The sequence below is a fragment of the Esox lucius genome, chromosome 14, assembly GCF_011004845.1.
Source record: "Esox lucius isolate fEsoLuc1 chromosome 14, fEsoLuc1.pri, whole genome shotgun sequence".
Lineage (NCBI taxonomy): Eukaryota > Metazoa > Chordata > Actinopteri > Esociformes > Esocidae > Esox > Esox lucius.
In genome coordinates, this window is record NC_047582.1 from 6,458,661 (window position 1) to 6,482,847 (window position 24,187).

Consider the following 24,187-nt stretch of genomic DNA (forward strand, 5'->3'; position numbering starts at 1 on the left):
GAGAAAATGCAAACACGTTGCAAGCCCAAACCCAATTTTCTGTTTGGTCTGCTTCGCAAGTATTCCTGGAAGTCTCGTGATGTTGCACCTCTGGGTTTAAAATCTCGTTAGGTTTAGCAGGGCGGGGCTAAAGTATAGGTACCACCCCCGACGTGGTTAATCTTGATAGACGAACAGGTACTGTGTGCACTTCACTCAAAGTTCTGAATGAGAGGTGCATGGCAATATCGCTCAATGAAAACAATGGACTTTTATGAAGTATCCGGAGTTCTCTCTTAACGGAAAGGAATAAAATAATTAATTATGGGGACCTTCCTGATGATACTCAACGAGATATTTCTTATCGAGCTTCTTCTGTTGCTCTCCAGCGGACAAGTGCTCGGAGGTAAACTACAGAAAACCAGTTGAAAGTATTGTCCTTCTAAAAAATATTAATCTCGTTGCTGACTCCAATTTAGCAATGTTACATATTTGTTTTGTAGATGTCTTTTTTTCGAATTGTGATACTGACATCGAAACACAACAATTGGTTGGATTGTAATAATACCTAAATTCATGATTTAGTACTAATATGTACTCAAATGAACAGGGGTCACATATAACTCGATTCAATGTGGGGCAGTGTTACAGCAAACGAGATTAATATTAATCCAAGTAATTAAGGATCTATAGACGAGATAAGTCCTCCTGTTAGAAGGACAACGCCAGTGACAGGAGAACATATCATATTATATATAGGGAGCAGAATTGTCTGCAGATATGGAGTGTATTTTTAGTGTAGCTATTTATTTAGCATAGAAGATAAAAACATAATTGGATTGGGTTCTTACAGGGTTATCAAATTGTTGTAAACACATAATTTAACAGAACAAGGTTGCATTGGATCTTGATGGTTCGAAACATCTGAACCTTTTTACATAAGTTAACAGATGTAGGCTATCTTTCAGGGAGCTGTAATAGTCCAATAGTGTTCCCCCAAATATGCCATGTCTGGTCGATAATAACGGGCTGCTTTTTTAACAATGCCAGTCAGATATGATGCCACCAATGACGTACATCACTAGTGGAACAAAATGTCTGACGTCGTGACTCTAGACCACACATTCAGAGTGGAATCATCGAATAGTACAATTGTCACCCATTAGTATGGGTTAACCTGAATTGACCCTTTTACTCTGTGGGTTTGGGCGTATAGGTAATCTATAAATGTTCTCCAAACACTCACACATTTCTTCCATGAGGATTTCAGTAATTCCATACGTTGGCCTACTGCTCCAGTAACTCTTGTACATCTGATGTCCCCCCAGTAGAACAAGCTATCTAGTTTTCCAGTTAGACCCTAGAGTAACACATAGGGCATGGGAGCTTACATTAATTGAATTCAGATAAAGGCAGTAAAGGTCATAGAAACAACAATAGCGAGGATGTAGTCCCTCTAACGGTGTAATCAATAGAGTTAAATGGGATTCTGCCAAAGAGGAGACCTCATTTTGACGACTGCATTTGGCTAAAGGATTGTTGATAGATGTACTTTAACAAAGGGGAAATGCAACAGGGACTGAGTGACTATACCTGCACGTTTAAAAAAATTAATATGTACAGCGCTTGTGGTCTCTAAAGAAAAGGATAGTGAGGAAGATTAGGCCCACAGTCTTGTTTTGCAGTATGGTAAAATATGTGCCCTTTTGCACTAAAATGGAATGTATTGATACAACAATCCGTGACTGAAGTTTTCATACAGTACCTCCCTGCAGCACATTATAATACCCTGAAGACTTCAGAAACACGCTCCAGCTTGAAAATGACATTTACACATGATTAGTTTTTTTACCAGAACCATTCATCATAAATCAAATGAGATTATATAGAATCCTTTTTGAATATGGTGTTTCTCAACCCTTCTAAAAAACAGCTTCATTCTATGGGGATGGATATGTACAGTTGAAAACTGTTGAATTGTCCAGCCGTACGTCACTCCATGTGCGCTTCCGAACCTCTAGTCATAGTGGACTTCTTTTCTTGGCTGCCGGGGAGATGGACTTCCTTCTTGTTGAACTGCATTCTAGTCGCCTGCAGGTAAGAAACCACCTATTAGACTTCGGCTTAATACCTGAGATGTACTTGCTGGCAGTAAAATACAAAACCTCACTACTCACATCTGGTTGGTCTGATATAGATTAGAAACGACTGGCTGTGTCTCAATTCAATGTAGAGTTCTGACCACTGAGTACTATTTTGATTACTGCTTCTTTGTAGACCAGACAAGCCACAACAGTTATTTCCTCTATATGTTATACATAAGCAGTTATTATCAGCAAAATGGCCAAAGGCTAAACCCAGAGGAAGATGTGCTCATATTACAATCGCAGAAAAAGATACCACACTGAATGTAAAGATTTACCACCTTCCCTGACATTAAAAAGTAGTTCATTCATGAATAATGCTGGAACAAGAACACAATATTTTAAGTGTTAGCATTTGCTGCAGCATTCAAGCATGTGTATTTATAGTTGATGAGAGGCAAAACATTATACTGTAAAGGTTGTAATAATCCACTTATTTTAGATGAAACAGATGTCTGGTATTCTGCTTTTTAACAACCCCTACTAATGATAGATCAGATTGAAACTTAATGGTTCAGAATGAGAATAACCTTTAATTGCTAATTACACATACTCAGCCATTACATTATGACCACTGACAGGTGACGTGAATAACACTGATAATCTCGTTATCATGGCTCCTGTCAGTGGGTGGGATATATTAGGCAGCAAGTGAACATTCTGTCCTCAAAGTTGATGTATTTGAAGCAGGAAAAATGGGCAAGCATAAGGATCTGAGCAAATTTGACAAGTGTCAAATTGTGATGGCTAGACGACTGGATGACAACATCTCCAAAACGGCAGCCCTTGTGGCATGTCTGCAGTGGTCAGTACCTATCAAAAGTGGTTCAAGGAAGGAAAAGCGGTGAACCGGCGACAGGGTCATGGGTGGCCAAGGCTCATTGATGCACCTGGAGAGAAAAAAGGCTAGCCCGTGTGGTCCGATCCAACAGACAAGCTACTGTAGCTCAAATTGCTGAAAATGTTCATGCTGGTACTGATAGAAAGGTGTCAGAACACACAGTGCATTGTAGTTTGTTGTGTAGCCAAAGACCAGTCAGGGTGCCCATGCTGACCCCTATTCACTGTGGAAAGCGCCTCCAATGGGCATGTGAGCATCAGAACTGAACCACAGAGCAATGGAAGAAGGTGGCCTGGTTTGATGAATCACGTTTCTTTTTACATCACGTGGATGGCCGGGTGCGTGTGTCTCTTACCTGGAGAACACATGGCACCAGGATGCACTATGGGAAGGAGGCAAGCCAGCGGAGGCAGTGTGATGTTTTTGGCAATGTTCTGCTGAGATACCTTGGGTCCTGTCATTCATGTGGATGTTACTTTGACACGTACCACCTACCTAAACATTGTTGCAGACCATGTGCACCCTTTCATGGCAACAGTATTCCCTAATGGCATTGGCCTCTTTCTGTAGGATAATGCTTTGGCCACAAAGCAAAAATGGTTCAGGAATGGTTTGAAGAACACAAAAATGAGTTCAAGGTGTTTACTTGGCCTCCAGATTCCTCAGATCTCAATCAAATCGAGCATCTGTGGGATGTGCTGGACAAAGGAGTCCAATCCATGGAGGCCCCACCTCGCAACTTACAGGACTGCTAACGTCTTGGTGCCAGATACCACAACACACCTTCAGAGGTCTTGTGGAGTCCATGCCTCAATGGGTCAGGGCTGTTTTGGTGGCAAAAGTGGGACCTACACAATATTAGGCAGGTGGTCATAATGTTATGGCTGATCGGTGTATACTACTTATACACAAACCTAAAGGATTATTAGGAAAACCTGTTCAATTTCTCATTAATGCAATTATCTAATCAATTAATCACATTTTGGCAGTTGCTTCAATGCATTTAGGGGTGTGGTCCTGGTCAAGACAATCTCCTGAACTCCAAACTGAATGTCAGAATGGGAAAGAAAGGTGATTTAAGCAATTTTGAGCGTGGCATGGTTGTTGGTGCCAGACGGGCCGGTCTGAATATTTCACAATCTGCTCAGTTACTGGGATTTTCACGCACAACCATTTCTAGGTTTACAAAGAATGGTGTGAAAAGGGAAAAACATCCAGTATGCGGCAGTCCTGTGGGCGAAAATGTCAGAGGAGAATGGGCCGACTGATTCAAGCTGATAGAAGAGCAACTTTGACTGAAATAACCACTCGTTACAACCGAGGTATGCAGCAAAGCATTTGTGAAGCCACAACACGCACAACCTTGAAGTGGATGGACCGGGTACCACTCATCTCCACTACAAATAGGAAAAAGAGGCTACAATTTGCACGAGCTCACCAAAATTGGACAGTTGAAGACTGGAAGAATGTTGCCTGGTCTGATGAGTTTCGATTTCTGTTGAGACATTCAGATGGTAGAGTCAGAATTTGGCGTAAACAGAATGAGAACATGGATCCATCATGCCTTGTTACCACTGTGCAGGCTGGTGGTGGTCTAATGGTGTGGGGGATGTTTTCTTGGCACACTTTAGGCCCCTTAGTGCCAATTGGGCATCGATTAAATGCCACGGCCTACCTGAGCATTGTTTCTGACCATGTCCGTCACTTTATGACCACCATGTACCCATCCTCTGATGGCTACTTCCAGCAGGATAATGCACCATGTCACAAAGCTCGAATCATTTCAAATTGGTTTCTTGAACATGACAATGAGTTGACTGTACTGAAATGGCCCCCACAGTCACCAGATCTCAACCCAATAGAGCATCTTTGGGATGTGGTGGAATGGGAGCTTCGTGGCCTGGATGTGCATCTCCATCAACTGCAAGATGCTATCCTATCAATATGGGCCAACATTTCTAAAGAATGCTTTCAGCACCTTGTTGAATCAATGCCACGTAGAATTAAGGCAGTTCTGAAGGCGAAAGGGGGTCAAACACAGTATTAGTATGGTGTTCCTAATAATCCTTTAGGTGAGTGTGCAAGCATGTAGATGGACAGCATTTCAGCACAGTATAGTGCTATTTAGTTTTGTTCAGAGATGGCTTGATGTAGTGATTGAAGTCTTTATTATTATTAGTCTATATGGGAAATCTGGTCCTTTGCTGTAGGACAAGACAGTAAAAGACATTTCAGGTGGCACAATGTTTTGTTTAAGATTGACCTTTTCTGCCTAACTGCCCTCTGCTTGCTGGAGGATAATTACTGAAACAGGGGAACTGCTGTGGGAGAGCGTGTGATATCGTACCATGGTTGTCTCTAAGTTTTACCTTCAAATTCCCAGGTTCGGTTGGATCTTGGGTCAGGCGAGCGCACCCTACGCTCAGAGAAGGGAGTCCACCTGAACGACATGGCCTGGCACTCTGTGCAGCTCCAACATGAGCAGCACAATGTCACTTTAACTGTGGACCATCACGCTCACACCAGTATCCGGATCCCTGGGCCAGACCTGGAGCTCAGTGTCCACGATGGGCTGTTTGTTGGTGGGACGGTGGGCCTGAACAAAACCTACCTCCATTATCACAATACCACAGGTAGTGTTGGTTTCAAAATTACAGAAATTTGAAATTTAGAAATGACAAAGAGAATAAATAATATTATTTTTCTCCCCATACCACTCCTTCTTTTAGGTTTCCGTGGCTGTGTGGATGAGGTGATTTTCAACCAGCACAATCTGCTCTCCAGTCTACGGCCCTACTCTGGCTATAAAAGTGTCCATGAGGTGTCTCTGGGCTGCAGTCCTCAGTTCTCTGCTGGCATGGAGGACCCCATCAGCTTCTTCAGTTCACGGGCGTACATGTTGCTTCCCCCGTGGAACATCCCTCAGGAAGGGGTGTTGGAGTATGAAGTACACACCTCGTACGGAGACGGCATCATAGTGTACAGCTCAGCCCACCACGGAGAGTTTGTTGCCATGGAGATCCGAGAGGGGCGCTTAATTGTTGTCATCGGTAATGGAGGGACTAGGACAGAGCTGCGCTCCCTCACGTATGTCAACAACCAAAGATGGCACCGGGTAAAATTGCACCTGCTCTCCAACAGTATGCAATTGACTGTAGGTAAGAACTTGTACACAGTGGAAAATGGATCGGAAATATCATATCCTCACTGATTCTTAATGCAAGTTGTATTGATTTGTTTGGCTGACATTTTGTTTTTTGGTTGTCTACTGTTTGACAACCATTTTGTCATTTGAGTTGTCGCTGTACTTACGTCCATAAAGAGTTCCTATTAATGGAATTACCATAACACAACTAAGGGTTTGTGGATACTTAATTGAAAGTTGGTAACAGTTTGTTGAACATCTGCTGAAACCAATATATGATATCTTTCCAGGTGAGGAGATAGTAAACCACAGCCTGGAGGCCCATCCTAAGGCCCTAAAGCTCCAAGGTCCCCTCTACATAGGTGGTGTTGATGACAGAACACGTCTAGATGCCAGGAATCTAGGCCTGCTATCATTCAATGGGAAGCGGTTGGCTGGTGGAGGATCCTTCAAAGGCTGTCTGAAAGACATTACGGTCAACTCACAAAGGATGGGACCTCTACATGCACTTGTCACTAAAGACATATCTGTGGGCTGTGAGCCGGCGAAGCAAGTGATCACCATTTTGAGCCCAACACTTGTCCCATCTTTCACCCTGCCAGCTACCCACCACCGCGGATCAGACAAAGACAGGAAGAGGCCAGGTCTGAATTTTGTAGTTCTCAAAGACTTGGAGGTTCTGGAAGGTGGGAGGGCTCCGTTAGAGTCGAAACACATCAGGGTGAACCTAGATTTTCAGAAACTGGGGATCCTTCAGTCTCAAATGATGTTCCGTATTGAGGAGCAACCTGTGCATGGTCAGCTGAGGATAGATATGGATGATTCCGATCAAGAGGAGGATTGGACCTTCAGCATGCTGGATTTATCACATGGAAGAGTGATGTATGTACATGGGGGCTCAGAAGACCCTCAAGATTTCTTTATGTTCTCTGTCTTCACCAACAGCAAGAAAAATATCCCCTTTTACCTGAAGGGAAATAAGCTCCACCGTTTCAACATCAGTGTCACGCCCGTTAATGACCCTCCAGAGCTCAGCCTTCCTGAGGGAAGCCTCTTCACCCTCCTGGAGAACTCCAAACGTCAACTTGATGTGGATGTTCTCAGAGCCACTGACTCAGACAGCAACACAACAGACCTTGTTTTCACCATCCTGGGGAACCATAATGCCGGAGCTGGTTTTCTGGAGAACAATGAACTCCCAGGGATGGCCATCACTACCTTCTCCCAGCACGACCTGGAGGAAGGGAAGATCAGCTATGTGCACACTGGAGAGCTGGTGAAGAACTCTCGAATAGCTTTAAGGGTCAGTGATGGAGACAAGGTGAGTAACACAGTAGTTCTAAGGATCATGGCTGTCCAGCTTGAACACAAGGTGGCTAACAACACAGGAGTAGAAGTTAACCAGGGAGGGGCAGCCATCATCAGCAGTAAACACCTGGCTATGGAGGTCAACATTGTGAAGCACAGCTTTGACATCCGCTTTGACGTGGTGGAGGCACCTCGATATGGCGAGCTGCAGCGGCTGCACTCCAGTGGAGATTGGAAAACTACTTCTGTCTTCTCACAGAAGCTTCTGGAGAAAGAGCGAATCAGGTATGTAACTGTTTTGGTTTGTGTTTGCATGTAAATATAGGTAGTTTCAACTGTCTGGACTGAATCTTATTAATGTCATTTGGAAAGAGAGAATGTTGAAATGGCTGTGAGCCAGATCTCTATCCTTGCCGCATCATCTCAGAAAGTTAGACCATACTACGCCATAAAAAAGTAATGCTTTATATTTCTGTTCAGGTATATCAACACCTTTCAGGGGATTAAGACAAACAACGTCACAGATCAGTTCAAATGCAAGGTCAGCATTGGCTCAACAGTGACAGATGAACTGGTTTTCCTCATTACAGTAAGGTGGATCCACTTCAAAATCACTAGGAATAAGATAGAGGTAAGCGGTGTGAGGAATGTAGTCCTCAGCAACGAGGAACTCCGTGTTGTATCAAAAGGATTCAAGCTTCCCGATGGTGAGCTTTACTTCAGAATGTTAACCCTGCCAAAGAAGGGCCATCTTGTGTTCAACAACAAAGTCTTAAAGATCAACTCAACATTCAGCCAGAAGAATATATCTGACCACATGGTCAAATATGAGGTTACAGACAGGCCTCATGAAGATGCAAGGGATTCGTTTCGTTTCCAGGTGTTCTCCAAACAAGCACACTCTGGAGGCCACGAGTTCAGGATCTACATCAAGGCCGATGTTCATAGTCTGATCCTTACGAACAAAGGACTGTCCATACACGAAGGAGAAAGCAGGGTCATTACCAAGGATAGGCTTTTTGCCGGAACAGTCAGCACCAAAGCAGTACATTACACCATTAAAAGCAGTCCAAAACATGGCAAACTAAAGAGGATCAATCTCTCTAATTCAACGTCCATTAACGATAACGTCATGTCTTTCACTAATCAGGATATCCTAGAGGAGCGAATTATGTATGTGCATGATGACAGCGAATCCACGGAGGACGTGTTTACGTTTCATGCCACACTCTACGAAGACACCAAGGAACTTAATCACAAACGCTCCAAAAAGGAAAACACTCACTCCGTTGATGATGTCTTCAAGGTCACCATTGCGCTCGTCAACGACGAGAAGCCCGTTCGCATTGTCGATAAGGTTTTCCACGTAGCCCGGGACGGGCAGAGGCTGCTGACATTAGATTTCCTGTGCTACCATGATGCAGACTCTGACTTTGATGACCGCCAGCTGTTGTATACCAGACGGGGCATCCCCATGGGTGACTTGGTTCTAGTGAACGACACAGGCCACAGGCTGTATCAATTCAGCCAGGATGACCTGCATCATCGCAGGGTGCTTTTCATTCACAGGGGGGTCAGCTCGGGAAGATTTGTCTTGTTTGTTTCAGATGGGAAGCACTATACTTCCACGCTTTTGGATGTTGTAGCCCAAGACCCATACATTAAGGTACTGATCGTTTTGCTTGTCTTTTATTTGTGTGTTAATTCTGTTTTGTACTTTTGTAAGTGCACCCCAAAATCGACAAATAAATGAAATAATCAATCAATTAGGTGGAGAACAACACAGGGTTGTTGGTTCAGAAAGGTCAGGCGGTTACCTTACGGTCAGCCAACCTCAGTATTTTCACTAACCTGGATGTTCGAGAGGATGAGGAGGTGGTCTACCAAGTGTTCCTACCGCCCAGCCATGGTGCTCTGTACAACAACAATGTTAAGGTAAAAACAACATTGTGAAGAACCCGTACCATGGCTGGTATTAACTTTCTTCTTTTGGTAATTTTGTGGATGACCTTATACGGCATGACTTATTTAACATGAGTGTTGTGATATTGTTTTATGATCTATCCTTTTGCCTAATTTTGAAAAAACATCTGGATTTTGCCTGATGGCTAGAAATAGAAAACAGAATGGATAAAAAATCAACTTGAATCTGTGCCTCAATTCTATTAATTCTGATTCTATACAGTTATTCGGATAAGCCAAAATGAGCATGAAAACTTTGGCAATCAGTACATTTACAACATAACTTCCATTTAATAAAATTCCAAGGTGAACCGCTTCACTCAACGTGACCTGAAGGCAGGTCATTTGGAGTACCTCCATGACAACAGCCGGAACCTGGCTGACTCTTTCAACTTTACGGTGAGTGTGAAAGAGGTGCGTCTGGACGCCAGCGTAGCAGTGAGGGTGTACCTGGAGAGCCACCAGCTGCCCCCCACAGTACAGTACAACCACATCCTAGTGGTGGAGGAAGGCAAGCCTGTCAAGATCAAGCAAGGAGATCTGGAGGTGAGGTATCACTATCCCTCAGAGCATAGAACCATTGGCTATCATCACACATATTAAGGGAGGGTTCTTTAATCACATGAGCTTGTTTTCAGTGATGCACGCATCTAAATATTTCATCAGTCAAAAGTTTGGACACACCTATTAATCCAAGGGTATTTCTTTCTTTATTACTATTTTCCAAATTGTAGAATAATAGTGAAGACATCAAAACTATGACATACAGCATATGGAATCATGTAGTAACCAAAAAGGTGTTGAACAAATCTGAATACATTTTATATTCTTCAAAGTGTCAAAATTGGACTCATCAGCCCAAAGGACAGATTTCCACCATTCTTGTGTGTGTCTTGGCCCAAGCAATTTTCTTATTAATAATGATGTTTTTCTTTAGTGGTTTCTTCGTAGCAATTTGACATTGAAGGCCTGATTCATGCAGTCTCTGAAAAGTTGATGTTGAGATGTTTCTGTTACTTGAACTCTAAAGCATTTATTTGGGCTGCAGTTAGTTGCTGATTTCTGAGGCTGGTAACTCTAATGAACTTGTCCTCTGCAGTAGAGGGAACTTTGCCAGTTTCATCATAGGTCTTGATGTTTTTTGCGACTGCACTTGAAGAAACTTTGACTGACCTACATTTCCTAAAGTAATGATGGACTGTTTCTCTTTGCTTATTCTAGCTGTTCTTACCATAATATGGACTACTACAGTACAGACATAATTATGGTCTTCTGCATACCAACCCGACATTGTCACATTGGCTGAAACACATTTAAAAGGAAAGATTTCACAAATTAACTTTTAAAAAGGCATACTTGTTAATTGAAATGCATTCCATGTAACTACCTCATGAAGCTGGTTGAGAGAATATAAAGTGAGTGGAAAGCAGTCATTAGGGCATAAGGTGGCTACTTTGAAGCATCTCTAATATAACGTTTATTTTGATCTGTTTCACACTATTTTGGTTACTGCATGATTTCATATGTGTTTTGATGTCTTCGCTATTATTATACAATGTGGAAAATACTCAAATGAAAGAAATACCCTTGAATGAGTAGGTGTGTCCAAACCTATGACTGGTACTGTACATTAAGCTTGAAATATCTCATTGGCATAATGTTGATGATAAATACATTTTTTGGGTGTACACTTGACATGTTCCATTGGGTGATAAACTTTTAATGGTTAGTGATAGCATAGAAATGTCATTTTTTGTCATGCAAAACACTATACATTCTCACAAACTACCCATGAAACAGGGGACTTCTTATGTACATCCATGACACCATTGTACAACCACAGACTGTGCAGAGGACAGTCTTAAGACTGTTTGCAGGTTAAACCTCAGTGGCGTCGTTAGGCCTGGGCACCCGGGCTATAGCCCCGAATCTTTTATGAATAGTCCTGGATCTCAAATTGACCAAAAAATGTATTATAAAAGAATAGCCCCTGATCTATTCATCTATAATTCCGATGGCTCATTATGAGAATGTAGACGTGTAGGCCGCTAGCGTGTACATCAACATTTTCTGCAAGGACATTCAAAACCCTGTACTTTCTGTCCTGGGCGGGGCGGGGAGGGGGTGGGCTAAGCCCTGAATGTATTGTGATCCTAACGATGCCTCTGTTAAACCTTATAGTGACGTTTTTAATCTCACCTCTTTTGTCAGGTGACGCACAAGGACAACCTTCCCTCAGACATTGTGTTCACGGTGACCACGGCCCCATCCCACGGTTTCCTCCGCAGATCATTCCATGGAGAGGACCACTACAAGGGCACCAGAGAAGATCCCATCCACTCCTTCTCCCAAGAGGACATCAACACTGGACACATCCAGTACCTCCAGGTTTGAGGACCTCCCTGGAAATGCCACGGTTTTCATTTATCAGAACCAGAGTCACCTTTACACGCTAAGTATTTTACAAATACTGAATTTCACTTAGTGATGCCTCTCTAGAATTAGCAGTTGAGCGTGTTAACGTTGGTGTACAGTGAATGTCATTCCAATTCCAGTATCATTTTAATTGTATTCAATTCAGGTGGATCAAGATCAGACTTATGACTTCTTCGTCTTGGACGCCTCCAACGGCATTACGGAAGTCCATGACATCAGGGTCTCGGTGGATGTCATCCCCAACCACATCCCGCTCCGTGTCTTCAACGTGACCCTGGGGGAGGGATCGTCAGTTGCTCTGACGAATGAGGTTGTACAGGTCAACAACAGACACTTCTCGGAGCTAAACATCTTCTACAATGTATCACAGCCCCCTTGTCACGGTCACATTGAGCACGCTCGCATTCATGGAGTCGCCATCCCCTCGTTCACGCGGAAACAGGTGAGAAGATCCCATTTTCCTTGTCGCTCGTCATATTTTTGTGGTCGTTCCCGTTTTCATGCTCTTGACAGTGGCTTCAGGGGCTTTATGAACTACTGGCTTTCAGGTGAACGCAGGACACATTTATTACGTCCACGACGGCAGCGATACCTTGGCGGATAACTTCACCATCACCGCCAACGACACAGATGTTCAGAAATACAGCCGTCCCTGCACAGTGTTTGTCAGTGTGATGCCTGTTAATGATGAGGCCCCAGTGATAACAGCCAACAGGATATTAAGGGTGAGTGTTTTTGTGTGTTTTTAACTCACTTTTAATGTCACAACAGAGGACGGTGTGCTCACTGAAAGGACTTGGCCAAAAACAGAGTGCAATATGAGAATAACTAAATAGCTATCACCTGAAGTTTTGTTATTCAAGTGACTTATGGCAGTGGAGATGGATTTATAAGTGTTGTTTTGGTGGGCTAAGGGAATGTCCTATGCCTCTGCTATGGGATATCTTTTTTTCCAGTGCAGAGAGTTAGAGTCGTTCATATCTTTTCTAAAATGTGTTCTAATTTGTTATTCTGTGTGTAGAGTTTTGATGACTTAGGAAATATAATTACCTAGGAAAATGAATAATCTTTTATATGTTCTGAACCACAACTTAATCTGTGTTATTAAAGTGCCAGATCTGTCCACCAGGAGGTGCACATGTGACATTAACACGTAGAGATGGTTCAACGTCAGCACAGTGCTCCACTAATTTCTGTGACACCATTACCTCTGTGTTTCAGCAGTTGTATGTATTTGTATGCTATGTCAAGTCAGGGTTTGGGTTATGCTCCAACCATCCGGCCTTTTCACCCTCCCCTCTCCATGATACAGGTGTGGGTGAACTCGGTGACAGAGATCAGTGTGGATGACCTGAGCTCTGAGGACAATGACTCTCCACCGGAGGACCTAGAGTTCATTGTGACCCCGCCGAGCAACGGATACCTGGCCCTGAAGAGCGCCCCCACCAGGCACATCCTGAACTTCACCCAGACACATATCCTCCGGGGCCAGCTGGTGTTTGTGCACAGTGGTGAGATAAGCCTAGCATTAGAGCATCCGACCAGAAGTCAATATGATTCTTGAAATATTGCTAGATAGAACCTGAGCGGGCAGTGTGAAAAATCAAACCATTTAATCCTAACCGAGACACGGCTATACACTTCGGTCATGTCTCAGGGTAAGGCATAGCTGCACCTCAATCCTATTGGCTGCATAGTTTGTGTGCTAAATGGGGACTTGTGGCAAAAGACTGAATCCACAAGGAAGCATTTAGATTCCCCTATTATGACTTTACAGTGCCGTAAATACAGTATAAATTATATTAAACTACATCAGAAAATGTGTTTATACCTTCATCAACAGAAGATTTTTATAAACAGTGTTTTGTTTAATGCAGGTGCCTTGTCTGGAGGGTTTCACTTCCAGGTCAATGATGGAGTGAACTTTGCCCCACGGCAGATCTTCAGCACCATAGCCCATTCTCTGGTTCTCATCCTGGAGCGAAAACACACCCTCCAGGTGTTCCCAGGTAACATAACAGGAAATGAATGTATTGACCATGAACCAGACATTTGTTGATGTCCCAGGAAGACTCCTGGGGCCCCATGTATCAATCTTGCGTTTCTAACAAAATTCTGGCGTATGTGGAAATCCTACAATCTGCGTGCGTACAAATCGTTGGGATTTATCAAACTGATGTATGCAACACATACTCATGCTTCCATTGATAAATCAGACCCATACTATACTTCTGCGTTTGTGAACAAGCTTACGTTCTCTGCCCAAAGAACGCCTACAATTACCCATGTAAAATATCCAAATTAACCCTATTGACAATGTAATTTCAATCGATACACGAAGCATGGTGGAGACCGGTCAGAAAAAACTTACAAGAAAATACATTTACCATAATGTGAACTAAATATAATATTATGTGATATAGAATTTAAAAACTTCATTTTTCTAAACGTAACAGTCATAAATATCGTGCATTGCAAGATGTGGCTGAACAGCCGAGAGTGTCTTGCAAACGCAAGATGTGTTAAAAAAAATGGTAGCCTTAAGATTATGGCCAAGAAAGTATATAACATTTCAGAAGTTTTATAGAAGATCAATGACTCTTGGAAAGACCTTGTGAAAATGATTGTTCCATTTTAGTGAAATACATGTTTCGTTTAGCGCTGCATAGCAATAGCCTATAACTTTAATTTTGTTTTATTCGATTTGTGATGAATACGTCTGCCTATTTTATGTTGTATTCATTTTCTTTAAATAAGTCATTTCTGAATTTTAAATAAGTCATTTCTGAAATATATTGTCAATTTTGTCAAATTACAAATTGTAAGCCAACGTGCGATAATGCTGTAGCTCATTCAAAAACACAAAGAACCTCTAGGTCGTAAAAGTAAACATATTTTTAAATAATTTGGGATATTGTAGTGTATGGTAAAATATGCAATGTCGAATGTGGGCAGTGGCTTCAGACTGTGGGGAACAGGGGTACTAAATATATAGGGCCCTAACATGTAGAAGATAAAGAGGAATAAAGAGGGGAGGGGCCCTCAGAAATCACCTACTGTTGTGCTCGTAAGTTTGCATACCCTGGCAGAAATTGTGAAAGTTTGGCATTAATTTTGAAAATATGACTGATCATGCAAAAAAGCCTGTCTTTTATTTAAGGATAGTGATCATATGAAGCCATTTATTATCACATAGTTGTTTGGCTCCTTCTTAAATCATAATGATAACAGATATCACCCAAATGGCCCTGATCAAAAGTTTACATACCCTTGAATGTTTGGCCTTGTTACAGACACACAAGGTGACACACACAAGTGAAAATGGTAATTAAAGGTGAAATTCCCAAACCTGTGGCTTTTCAAATTGCAATTAGTGTCTGTGTTTAAATAGTCAATGAGTTTGTTAGCTCTCACATGGATGCACTGAGCATGCTAGATACTGAGCAATGGGGAGCAGAAAAGAACTGTCAGAAGACCTGTGTTACAAGGTAATGGAGCTTTATAAAGATGGGAAAGGATATAAAAAGATATCCAAAGCCTTGCAAATGCCAGTCAGTACTGTTCAATCACCTATTAAGAAGTGGAAAATTCAGGGATCTCTTAAAACCAAGCCAAGGTCAGGTAGACCAAGAAAGATTTCAGCCAAAACTGCCAGAAGAAGTGTTTGGTATACAAAGAAAAATCCACAGGTAACCTTAGGAGAAATTCAGGCTGCTCTGGAAAAAGACGGTGTGGTTGTTTCAAGGAGCTTAATACCACAATACTTGAACAAAAATGAGCTACATGGTTGAGTTGCCAGAAAGAAGCCTTTACTGGTTCAATGCCTCAAAAAAATCCCGGTTACAATATGCCAGACAACATCTTGACACACCTCACAGTTTCTGGCACACTGTAATTTGGAGTGACGAGACCAAAATAGAGCCTTATGGTCACAACCATAAGTGCTATGTTTGGAGAGCTGTCAACAAGGCCTATAGTGAACAGAATACCATCCCCACTGTGAAGCATTGTGGCTCACAGATGTTTTGGGGTTGTGTGAGCTCTAAAGTCTTGGGAATCTTGTGAAAAGTGATGGCAAGATGAATGCAGCATGTTATCAGAAAATACTGGGAGACAATTTGCACGAAAGCTGGCCATGGTAGGCTCTTGGACTTTCCAGCACAACAATGAGCCTAAGCACAAGGCCAAGTTGACCCTCCAGTGGTTACAGCAGAAAAAGGAGAAGGTTCTGGAGTGGCCATCACAGTCTCCTGACCTTAATATCATCGAGCCACTCTGGGGAGATCTCAAACCTGCGGTTCATGCAAGACGACCAAAGACTTTGCATGACCTGGAGGCATTTTGCCAAGACGAATGGGCAGCTATACCACCTGCGAGAATTCGGGGCTTCATAGACAACTATTACAAAAGACTGCACGCTGTCATTGATGCTAAAGGGGGCAATACACAGTATAAAGAACTAAGGGTATGCAGACTTTTGAACAGGGGTGAGTTCATGTATTTCTTTGTTGCCATGTTTTTTTTTTCTGATTGTGCCATTCTGTTACAGTTGAATGTGAATCCCATAAGAAATAAAAGACTTGTGTTTTGCCTGCTCACTCTAGTTTTTTTAATAAAAGGTACATATATTACAAATTCTCCAAAGGTATGCAAACGTTTGAGCACAACTGTATGTACAGGACCCAGAATGTTATGCTACACTACTGCACATGGAGCTATTGTTCATCTTGTTTTCAAACTGTATGGATATGCCCACTGAAAGGGCTACATTTTACTACCTTTTAGTAATAACTGTTTTTGGATCAGTTACCTGCTGTAGGGTTTTGACACTTTCTACATCCGTAGCCTATAAGCCTACGATGTTGCAGGAAACACTTTGCACGTTTAGGCTATTCATATGTCTATTGATAAGATTTTTCCCATGTGTTTCAGTTTACATTCCTCTAGCAACTTTTCCCAAAATAGCATGGTGTTTCTTTCCGTCAAATCTGGCGTACTCATGGTTTACGCACATATTTATGCATTATGCATTGATATATGAGGCCCCTGCTGGTGCTTGCCACAGTCCACCTGTTCCTGGGTTCCTGTCTTTCTAGAGAGTGGTTCCTAGCCACTGTGGAAAGGGCTTGTTAAAATAAACTTGATTTGAAATTAACTTTGGGTGACACAACAGGTAGTCTCGTGTGGCCAGCGAATCTTATCATGCCTGGTCTAAAAGATGACCGGTAACTAAATATGTTTATTGAACTTGAACCAGACACTGCCATCAGATACTTGGTAACTTTTTATTACTTTAGCAAATTCAGAAAAATCAGCATGCCAGGTGTTACCCTGTATCGTACAGGCTTTTAATGTGTTAGGCCACTGATTAGGTAAATGAGTCATACTTACCTTATCAGTCATTTGTGCTACTTAAGGTAGTTTGTGGTATCTTAAATACATTTCCTTGCCCTTGAAACCTCCTGAAAAAGAATATTGGATGGTTGCTTAGGTTGATTTGCTGTCTGTTATTTGTGTATGTCTGGAATCTCTCAATGTCATATTGTGTGTAATATTGTATAGTGTATAGAATAAAACATTTTGATAATGTTGCTAGTTACAATTGAAACAGATTTTTGTGCAACACGTCATGTTGTCTGTAGTTACAACACAATTTTGTGCAACATGCCTTTCAGCAGAGTTTTAGTTTTTAAGTAGCACATGCAAAGAAAGTACCAACAATCTCTCCCTAATCAACACAATCCTGTGCAGGCTCATTGAAGACAATCTCTCAGAATGACCTTCTGGTGGTTACCAACGACAATGGTGATGTAAGAAGGAACCAGACCATAGTTTACAGTGTCACCAGTCCTCCCAAGCTAGGGAAACTGGTCAGAAAGCAGACAGACAACTCCACACTGAAGATATCATCCTTCACACAAAACATGGTAGGACTATATTTGTTTGTGTTATTAAATGGTGCACTTAAGAAGCCGGGCACCTGGGGTGTTCTATATAGCCAATATACCACAGGAAAAAGCTTCTGTTCTTATGTAGTGGAGTGCCTGGATGAGGATCCACAAACACCCAAGGTGCCTTGCTGCAATTATTAACCAGTTACCGATGCAATTAGAACAGTGGAAAAGTGTATTTTGGTCATAGATGTCACCGTGGTATACAGACTCACACCGATCAGCCAACATTATGCCCACTGACAGGTGAAGTGAATAACACTGATAATCTCATCATCATGGCAACTGTCAGTGGGTGGGATATACAGCTCTGGCAAAAGTTAAGAGTCCACTGCACATTTTTCTTTCCTTTCCAAAAAAGTTGAAAAGGAAAGTTTTGAGTGAGGAACAGAAGCGTTCAATTTGCAGTGGTCTCTTAATTTTAACCCCTCTGTTCCTCACTCAAAACATTCCTTTTCGACTTTTTTGGACTTTTTTCAGGAAAATGGGCAAGTGTAAGGATCTGTGCAAGGGCCAAATTGTGATGGCTAGACGACTGGGTCAGAGCATCTCCGAAAATGCAGCCCTTGTGGGGTGTTCCCGGTCTGCTGTGGTCAGTACCTATCAAAAGTGGTCCAAGGAAGGAAAAGCAGTAAACCGGCAACAGGGTCATGGGAGGCCAAGGCTCATTGATTCAAGCGAATGCTGGCCCATGTCGTCCGATCCAACAGACGATCTACTGTAGCTCAAATTGCTGAAAAAGTTAATGCTGGCACTGATAGAAAGGTATCAGAACACACAATACTTTGCAGTTTGTTGTGTATGGGGCTACGTAGCGGCAGAGCAGTCAGGGTGCCCATGCTGACCACTGTCCACTGCCGAAAGCGCCTGCAATGGGCATTTGAGCATCAGAACTGGACCACGGAGCAATGGAAGAAGGCGGTCTGGTCTGATGAATCACGTTTTCTTTTACATCAAGTGGATGGCTGGGTGCGTGTGCGTTGCTTACCTGGAGAACACATGGCACCAGGATGCACTATGGGAAGGAGGCAAGCTTGTGGAGGCAGTGTGATGCTTTGGGTAATGTTCTGCTGGGAAACCTTGGGTCCTGACATTCATGTGGATGTTACTTTGACACATACCTCCTACCTGAGCATTGTTGCAGACCATGTGCACCCTTTCATGGCAACGGTATATCCCTGATGGCATTGGCCTCTTTCAGCAGGATAATGCACCCTGCAACAAAGCAAAAATGGTTCAGGAATGTTTTTTTGGAACACAACAATGAGTTCAAGGTGTTTACTTGGCCTCCAAATTGCCCAGATCTCAATCCAATTGAGCATCTGTGGGATGTGCTGGACAAACGAGTCTGATCCATGGAGTCCCCACCTCACAACTTACAGGACTTAAAGGATCTGCTGCTAACATCTTGGTGCCAGATACCACAGCACACCTTCAGAGGTCTAGTGGAGTCCATGCCTTGATGGGTCAGGGCTGTTCTGGGGGCATAAGGGGGACCTGCACAATATTAGGCAGGTGGTCATAATGTTTTGGCTGATCGATGTACAACACGGCTATCAGCTAATCTGCATTCAGTATCTGAATGATCTGGTTTGTAATGTATGCAATACTTTAAGAGACACAGTTGTACTTATGCCTTGCATGCCTGGGTTTTCTTCAACTCACTTTTTATTTCTCCCGTCCCTTCTATCTGTTGTCTTGTTACTAGGTGAATAAGGGTTTGATCTGTTATGACCAGACCGATCTAGACTCAGTGGGGTGGTCGGTAACAGACTCCTTCACTTTCACGGTATCCTCCCCTCCAGCGTCTCTTCCATCCCATGTCTTCAGCATCCATATCTCATATGAACACGCACCTGCTGAGAGCAATACCATCCTCACTGCCAATACCGGTGAGTCTGTCTGTGTCTCTGTCGGACAGACAGAGAACAACTCTAATGGAATCTTCACAGAAGTGTGAATCGATAACCAACTCGACAGACCTGAAGTAATTTACATGAACATTAATTGGCCAAAACTTTAATTTCAACTTCTCCAAGTATCATTTCTGTTGCATTTAAAAAAAAATCTTAATGTTTGGTTCTTGCACCTCTGTCTGACCAGGTGCTGTTGTGACCGAAGGTGGCAGAGTGATGATTGACAAGATGAAGCTGGATGCCTCCAACCTGCTGGGTAAGCTGCTGGAAGCCCAGAGACAGAACTACGAGGTCTGGTACCACGTCATCTCTCTACCACAGCACGGAATCATCACCGTGGGGGAACGCAACTTGACCCGCACCAAACCCAACTTCTCCCAGTTTATCCTAGACAGGTACGGCATCACCTACCAGCACGATGACTCAGAAACAACCCAGGACTTCTTCACTTTTGAGGTTTGGCTAAACCAGAAGGGCCAGCCTCCCCAGCGACCATCCGACCCCAGCCTGATAGTAACAGAGTCCTTTGACCTCACTGTGAACCCTGTCAATGACCAGCCACCCCAACTTTTGACCCTAACCCCCAGTTTGAGGTTGGTTCAGGGGGACACCGTGGTATTCAGCCCTGAGAACCTCAAGGTGGAGGATCTTGACAACCCTCCAAGTGAGATCCTTTACAAGGTAAATACATCCTTTTATCTTCTCCCAAAACGTGTTTCCTTTCTGTCAAAAAATTATTTTGTCACACATTGATGTGAATAGGAAACCGAGGAAGTTATCTGGAAGTTTAGGATTTCCACCTTCTGGGCAAAAATTGAGTGTAACACGCGTCAATGCACTTTTGCCATTTGTATGGCATTGTCTTTAGGTGATCAGCAAACCAAACAGTGGACACCTGGCTCTGGGGGAGCATCTGAATGAAACAGTGTCTGCCTTCACCCAGGCAGACATCGATGAGGGCAGGGTACATTTTATCCAGGAAGGTGAGCCATCTTCGGGGGTGTTCTACTTCAGCGTGAGCGACGGGTTCCACCGTCCACTTTACAAGCTCTTTAACCTGGAGGTCACCGCGGCGACCGTGACCATGGTGAACAACACAGGCGTGGAGCTGGTGCAGGGTCAGACCACTGCTGCCTTGACAACGGAACACCTGGCAGCAGAGACCAACGGGAGGAAAAGTGTGACTATTCACTACACAGTGACAGCAGCGCCACAACGTGGCAGGCTCCTCATGTCCGACCTTCCAGTCAGCGAGTTCAACCAAGAGGACCTCCACTCTGGCAGGCTATCGTATCACATGACCGACCTCACTTCCTCCTCGGATAGATTTGAATTCACAGTCTCCACGCCGGACAGCAACCTGACCGCTCAGACGGTCAACATCACGGTCCGACCGCTCATCCATCTCGGTGAGCGCGTCCTGATCCCCAGCGGTATTGCGGTGAAGCTGAGGAAGGACGCTCTGGACGCCACGGAGCTCGCCAGGCTGAGTGGCAGCGACCCCGTGTTCTACATCTTGTCCCCACCCAAACACGGCAAGTTGGTCAAGGTGACCTTTAACTTTTCGGACGAAGCCAGTCACTTTGCAGAAAGCTTCACATTCCGGGATGTGGTCCAGGGGAGGGTGGCGTTGGAGGAGACCCTGCTGACTAATGTGTATGGCAGCAACACCACCGACCAATCGACATCTTTACTGTCCCAGTTGGACAACAACAAAACTGATGTCCATATATCCATGCTGAATGACTCTTTCAAATTCCTTCTGAAGGCGGATAATGTCCAGCCAGCTGTGGGAGAGTTCCTGTTCACCATTGTGCCGTATGAGGAGAGCTTAAACCACACAACCGGGTCACCGGGGCGCAACCGAACCATGGGCGGCAGAGTTACCCACTCACACACTACAAACCGCAAAAAGAACTTGCAGAAGCAGTTCAAAGACAGTCACCAGTGGGATAATGAGACCCGCAGAGGTCACCCCATGATCCCCACCGTCCCCAGGAGCACCCATGCTAAACACGACCACCACGGCCCCCACAGGAACACCCCGGTCCGGGTAGAGACCCTGCCCCGGCCGGCCTCAGACCCACTGCTGCTTATCCTGCCCTTCCTGGCTTGCTTACTGCTCATCGTCATCCTGGTGGGGTTGATTCTGGTGCTGAGGCACCGCAGAGAGAAGAGGGCCTTATCGAGGGGTCTTATCCAGGAGCTGGCTGCAGTAGCAGGGGAAGGAGTCCCAGAGAGGAGCCCCTACCTGGGCCGGCCTGAAAGGAGTATCACTGTCCCCTCTGTGGTGGTCACCCCACTGCTAGGCCCCAATAGTTGCCCCAGTAGCCCGATTCTCAATGAGCTGCGAAGAGGAACGCTGGCCCCACATGACCCTTGTCTGTTACTATGGGCAGTGGATGAGGTTCCTGACATCGACCACCCCTGTCGATCCCCGAGCTCACTAAAAGACAACCAATACTGGGTTTAATCGACATTATACCGAGAAACAGAAACTAAACGTTATACGTTTGAGTAGTGTTGATTTTTGTAAAACCCCAACACCTACTCGGAGTTCAGCACAGGGTTTAATTTATGAACTTTGTCTTGTTCTTGACTATTGACTACTGGCGCCTTCCACTCTGTTATTTATTCACCCAGTTTTGCAATTTTACAATATCCAAGTTGATATTATTGCTTTGCCTCATCAAAAGATACTGCACAGGGTTTGGGAGCATCAAAGATCCATGTCCACAGAGCGCATCTCATCAAAGCATTTTGCTTCTCATCCCAATGCTCTCAGCCAGGACATTTAGGCCAGCCCACAAAATGAAAACGTTCCCTGGGCAACAACAATGATTGAGCTTGCGGAAGACCACCGCAAGTAGTTGCTACATCTTGACAAGACAAAGCAGCCCTGTCCGTCGTCCACCAGTCCACCCCCGGCTACGCCAAGCCAAATCCTTTCTGCTGGACCCTCGGGAATGGTTGGGAGGACACCAACAGGCTTCTAATGCCTGGCTGGCTGTTGACTTCCACCACCACTTGTGGGGCATGCCATTTTCAATTTTTTCAGTGTTCAAAGAAACCCCTCAGGGCTTATGTTCCCATTGTTGAACCTACTTCAATGGCTCCTTCCATACGAAGACATTTCTTATACAGTATGTCAAGTTCTAAAGTGGTTTTGCTATTCACCTTTAATTTGTTTACATATGGCAGCTCACTATTTTATACTCTACCATTTTGGACCAACTTGTTTTCAATTAATGTTTTATTTTGTAAAATACAACTGGGTAAATGAATACTTCGGATACAGCGTAAGCCACTAGCCTACACGGTTTTACAAGTATTTACAGTTACAGTGTTATCTGGTTGACATAACAGCCACTACGTTTATTAATGATCCTATTTACATTTATCCTATTTTACAGTGGAATCTAAAACATGTCTTGCATTTTGCAGTATGTAGTTTACATTGATTTTATGCAGCCATCAACAAAAAAAGCTTGTGCCCATATTTATATATAAATACAGCTCTCTAAAAGAAACTGAGAATGGTCTTTGAGGCACCTTTATGTTAAATGCAGTCCGGCAATTGTCATGTTGTAATTGTCAAAATGTCTTGTTAGGTACGATAGCTAGACCAAATACTTGACTACCGCATATTCACTTTCAAAATGATAATACTCACATTTTGTAAACAAACAACAACAGTATCAAGCCTATGCTCTCGGCATAGACCATAATCAGTGATTGAATGCCATGTAGCGTACTGTACCTGGCAGTAGATACATTAAGCAGCATTCCTCTGTATTGGTGAAATTAATATACTATACAGCAAGTGATTTACTGCATAAATCTGTTATCACTTTTCTTTTTGGCTCTGTGTCACATTGATCCTCATAAAACGACTTGGCAGATTTCTCTACCACAGTAGGCCTGTCCTAAGGTCAGATTTATCCAGTCGAAGCTGAGCTCTAAAGAGAATGTGTCCCAGTGTCTTTTCACACAATTCACCTCTGTCAATAACACTTCCTGTGCTGCAGCTTGAAGTAATTTTAGTGTCATTCCACAAATCCAGCATGTGTTCCAAACCATCTGTATATTTTTAAATAAAATGTTTATTTAATACAGGCATTGTAATTATTTATTTTTTTCTTGAAAAGTGCTGTTTTTTATAACAATGCATTGTATATAACAGGGGAATTTGTGACTGCCCAGTATTGCAGACTTGTAATCAACTTAAATGATAATCCTATGTTGGTCTGGACTGTGTTTATAGACTAGGGAAAAGATTTTGTTCCTTAACTTCAGTCAATCTCCACACTTTTCTACCAGATCAGATTTCAAAGGTCTGTGTGGGCTGGACTGTAGAAGACTGAAGTACACATGGGAGGGGGGTATGATTTCACAGACAAACTCTTAAAGGGAAAGCAACTGAACAAGATTTAACTTTCAACTGTAAATCTCTCAAACATTGCAATACATTTGTAATTACAATATCTAAAGACACAGGCCCCATT

At 43.3% G+C, this 24,187-nt stretch overlaps 1 protein-coding gene across 2 annotated transcripts; it reads left to right on the forward strand.

Moving 5' to 3' along the window:
• The first annotated feature begins 182 nt into the window (after positions 1–182).
• On the forward strand, positions 183–23,798 carry LOC105014945 (chondroitin sulfate proteoglycan 4). Of its 2 annotated transcripts, XM_034296783.1 has the most exons (18): positions 183–385; positions 1,913–2,076; positions 5,348–5,597; positions 5,694–6,122; positions 6,400–7,702; positions 7,898–9,083; positions 9,188–9,352; positions 9,686–9,925; positions 11,591–11,767; positions 11,961–12,257; positions 12,364–12,540; positions 13,128–13,326; positions 13,693–13,824; positions 17,567–17,742; positions 19,475–19,658; positions 19,870–20,363; positions 20,551–21,880; positions 21,911–23,798. In XM_034296783.1, the coding sequence occupies exons 1-18, from the start codon at positions 304–306 to the stop codon at positions 22,153–22,155; spliced, it is 7,230 nt and encodes a 2,409-aa protein (XP_034152674.1). In that variant the 5' UTR covers positions 183–303; the 3' UTR covers positions 22,156–23,798. The 2 variants fall into 2 exon arrangements, with proteins under 2 accessions (XP_034152674.1, XP_010875969.2); XM_010877667.2 differs by having other exon boundaries at positions 20,551–23,798.
• The last annotated feature ends 389 nt before the right edge of the window (positions 23,799–24,187 follow it).

Bases quoted from the DNA above. Each gene is read 5' to 3' on its own strand.
- LOC105014945 (XM_010877667.2), top strand. From the start codon at position 304: ATGGGGACCTTCCTGATGATACTCAACGAGATATTTCTTATCGAGCTT. The intron at 9,926-11,590 runs GTGAGGTATCAC...CTCTTTTGTCAG, and splicing joins TCAAGCAAGGAGATCTGGAG to GTGACGCACAAGGACAACCT. The intron at 12,258-12,363 runs GTGAGAAGATCC...ACTGGCTTTCAG, and splicing joins CCTCGTTCACGCGGAAACAG to GTGAACGCAGGACACATTTA.